Source organism: Rhinoraja longicauda, chromosome 4 (genome assembly GCF_053455715.1).
Source record: "Rhinoraja longicauda isolate Sanriku21f chromosome 4, sRhiLon1.1, whole genome shotgun sequence".
NCBI lineage: Eukaryota > Metazoa > Chordata > Chondrichthyes > Rajiformes > Arhynchobatidae > Rhinoraja > Rhinoraja longicauda.
Window position 1 is genome coordinate 28104531 of NC_135956.1, and position 2838 is coordinate 28107368.

General features: G+C 45.7%; 1 protein-coding gene across 1 annotated transcript; it reads right to left on the bottom strand.

Moving 5' to 3' along the window:
- Positions 1–238: 238 nt before the first annotated feature.
- Positions 239–895, bottom strand: LOC144593106 (histone H1.0-like). The gene has a single exon (XM_078398563.1). It carries the CDS (start codon positions 863–865, stop codon positions 383–385), a length of 483 nt encoding a protein of 160 aa, XP_078254689.1. The 5' UTR covers positions 866–895; the 3' UTR covers positions 239–382.
- Between the last annotated feature and the right edge of the window lie 1943 nt (positions 896–2838).

The following is a 2838-nucleotide window of genomic DNA, read 5'->3' on the forward strand; positions in this document are numbered from 1 at the left end:
ATTGTCAACAAGGCTCAAATCAAGCAGGTTCGACTGTTCCCTCCAGTTACCTCCTGCTGCCCCTTGTTATTTATTTTTTAATTTTAATTTTAATTTTTATATATTTTTTGCGTTGATATCTTTTTATTTGAAATTTAAGGATGGTAATTGGATTCATAAGAAATTTGCTTTCCAATACATGCCTCAGCTCAATTAACCAAAGTTGTACATAAAATCAAGACATGACAATGACTACAAAGAATAGCAAATGTCAACAACGCTATCATTACTCATCTGCATCCACCCCAGTAAAAGATCAAACAAAATTTGATTAAAAAAATTAAAACAACTATATACAGAAATGGCTAAAAGTCCGTGTTGCTACTCGTTTGAATGAACCCATTCACTTCTTTTTAGGAGCCATTTTCTTTGCGCTCGTTTTGGTGCGAGGCTTGGAGCTTTTGGCTTTCTTGGGGCTCCTCTTCACCGGCTTGGCTTTCAAAGCCTTCGTTTTCGCCGGCTTGGCTTTCTTGGCGCCCTTGGCCGCGCCCGCTGCCTTCTTGACAGCCTTTTGCACCTTGGCCTTCTTGGCTTTGGCCATGGGCTTGGCCGGCTTCTTGAAGGACCCCGAGGCGCCCACTCCTTTGGTCTTCTCCAGGACCCCCTTGGTCACCAGCTTGACCAGCGACAGCTTGATCTGGCCGTCGGCATTGTCCGTAAGTTTGTACTGGCTCTTGACCAGTTTCTGGATGGCTTGTCGGGACAGGCCGGAGCGGCTGGCAGAATCGGTGATCACCCCAATGATCATCTCAGCATATTTGGGGTGCGTGGGGGGTTTCTTTGCTGCTTTGCCACGTTTGGGTTTCCCAGTGGAGTTGTCAGCCATTGTGGACACTGGCTTTTTTTTTTCTCTCTCTTTCTCTCACACACCACCACCACCACCACCACCACCACCACAAAGTGTTTCTTTATAAATCACATAAACGTTGAGTTGGCCGGGCAGCTGGGGTCGCTCCACACAAAAAGTCTCCACTCTACACCACCCTGCCCCCTCCGGCTTCAAGTCACCCTTGTTATGTTAATTCCCCCGCAAGAAAAAAGGAAGTGCTTCAACGATTGTCCTCCTATGTCTTGTCATGATAGGTTCCAGCCTGTGCAAGCTGTGGGGTGTGGTTGCTAGTGTGAAATATGTGATGGTGAGGTGTGTACAATAATGGCATGGTTGAGTTCTGACTGATCGAGATTACCACAAGATTAATGTATTTTCATTGGGTAATTGAGGTACTGCTGAGGCATGTGAGGCAGCTGGTAGAAGATTGTATTTGAAGATTATCTTACTTATCTTACCTTTAGGTCATTAAACGTTTTCTCACTTGCCATTCAGGTTCTTCCTGCTGTACATCCGCAGCTCCCTATTTCCATTAGATTTAGATTTTAGATTTAGAGATACAGCGCAGACCGTGCCGCCCAGCGATCCCCGCACACTAACACTATCCTACACCCACTAGGGACAATTTTTACATTCGCCCAGCCAATTAACCTACATACCTGTACGTCTTTGGAGTGTGGGAGGAAACCGAAGATTTCGGAGAAAACCCACGCAGGTCACGGGGAGAACGTACAAACTCCGTACAGACGGCGCCCGTAGTCAGGATCGAACCTGAGTCACCGGCGCTGCATTCGTTGTAAGGCAGCAACTCTACCGCTGCGCCACTGTGCCGCCCTTTAAGGATGTGTTTTTGTCTTGTTTCATTCCACTTCTGCTGATAAAATCTCTGGTGCAGTATCTGAAAACCACTGACATTGGCCCACTATGCATATAGGGAGACATTGGCAAACCTTCCTCTGTTCACTTTTAGAAACATAGAAACGTAGAAAATAGGTGCAGGAGTGGGTCATTCGGCCCTTCGAGCCAGCACCATCATTCAATATGATCATGGCCGATCATCCAAAATCAGTACCTCGTTCTTACTTTTTCCCAATATCTCTTGTTTCCATTAGCCCTAACAGCTATATCTAACTCTCTCTTGAAAACATCCAGTGAATTGGCCTCCACTACCTTCTGTGGCAGAGAATTCCACAGATTCACAACTCTCTGGGTGAAAACGTTTTTCCTCATCTCAGTCGTAAATGGCCTACCCCTTATTCTTAAACTGTGACCCCTGGTTTTGGACTCACCCAACATCGGGAACATTTTTCCTGCATCTAGCTTGTCAAGTCAAGTCAAATTTATTTGTCACATACACATACATGATGTCCACTCCCTTAAGAATTATATATGTTTCTATAAGATCCCCTCTTATCCTTCTAAATTCCAGTGAATACAAGCCCAGTCAGCCCATTCTTTCATGATATGTCAGTCCTGCCATCCTGGGAATTAACCTGGTGAACCTACACTGCACTCCCTCAATAGCAAGAATGTCCTTCCTCAAATTAGGAGACCAAAACTGCATACAACACTCCCAGGTCTCACCAGGGCCCCGTACAACTGCAGTAGGACCTCCTTGTTCCTATACTCAAATCCTATCGCTTTGAAGGCCAACATGCCATTTGCTTTCTTCACTGCCTGCTCTACCTGCATGCTTACTTTTAGTGACTGATGTGCAAGGACACCCAGGTCTCGTTGCACCTCCCCTTTTCCTAATCTGACACCATTCAGATAATAATCTGCCTTCCTGTTCTTGCCGCCAAAGTGGATAACCTCACATTTATCCACATGATACTGCATCTGCTATGCATCTGCCCACTTGCCCAACCTATCCAAGTCATCCTGCAGCCTCATAGCATCCTCCTTGCAGCTTATACTGCCACCCAGCTTTGTGTCATCCGCAAATTTGGAGATGTTACATTTAATCCCCT

Bases quoted from the DNA above. Each gene is read 5' to 3' on its own strand.
- LOC144593106 (XM_078398563.1), bottom strand. From the start codon at position 865: ATGGCTGACAACTCCACTGGGAAACCCAAACGTGGCAAAGCAGCAAAG.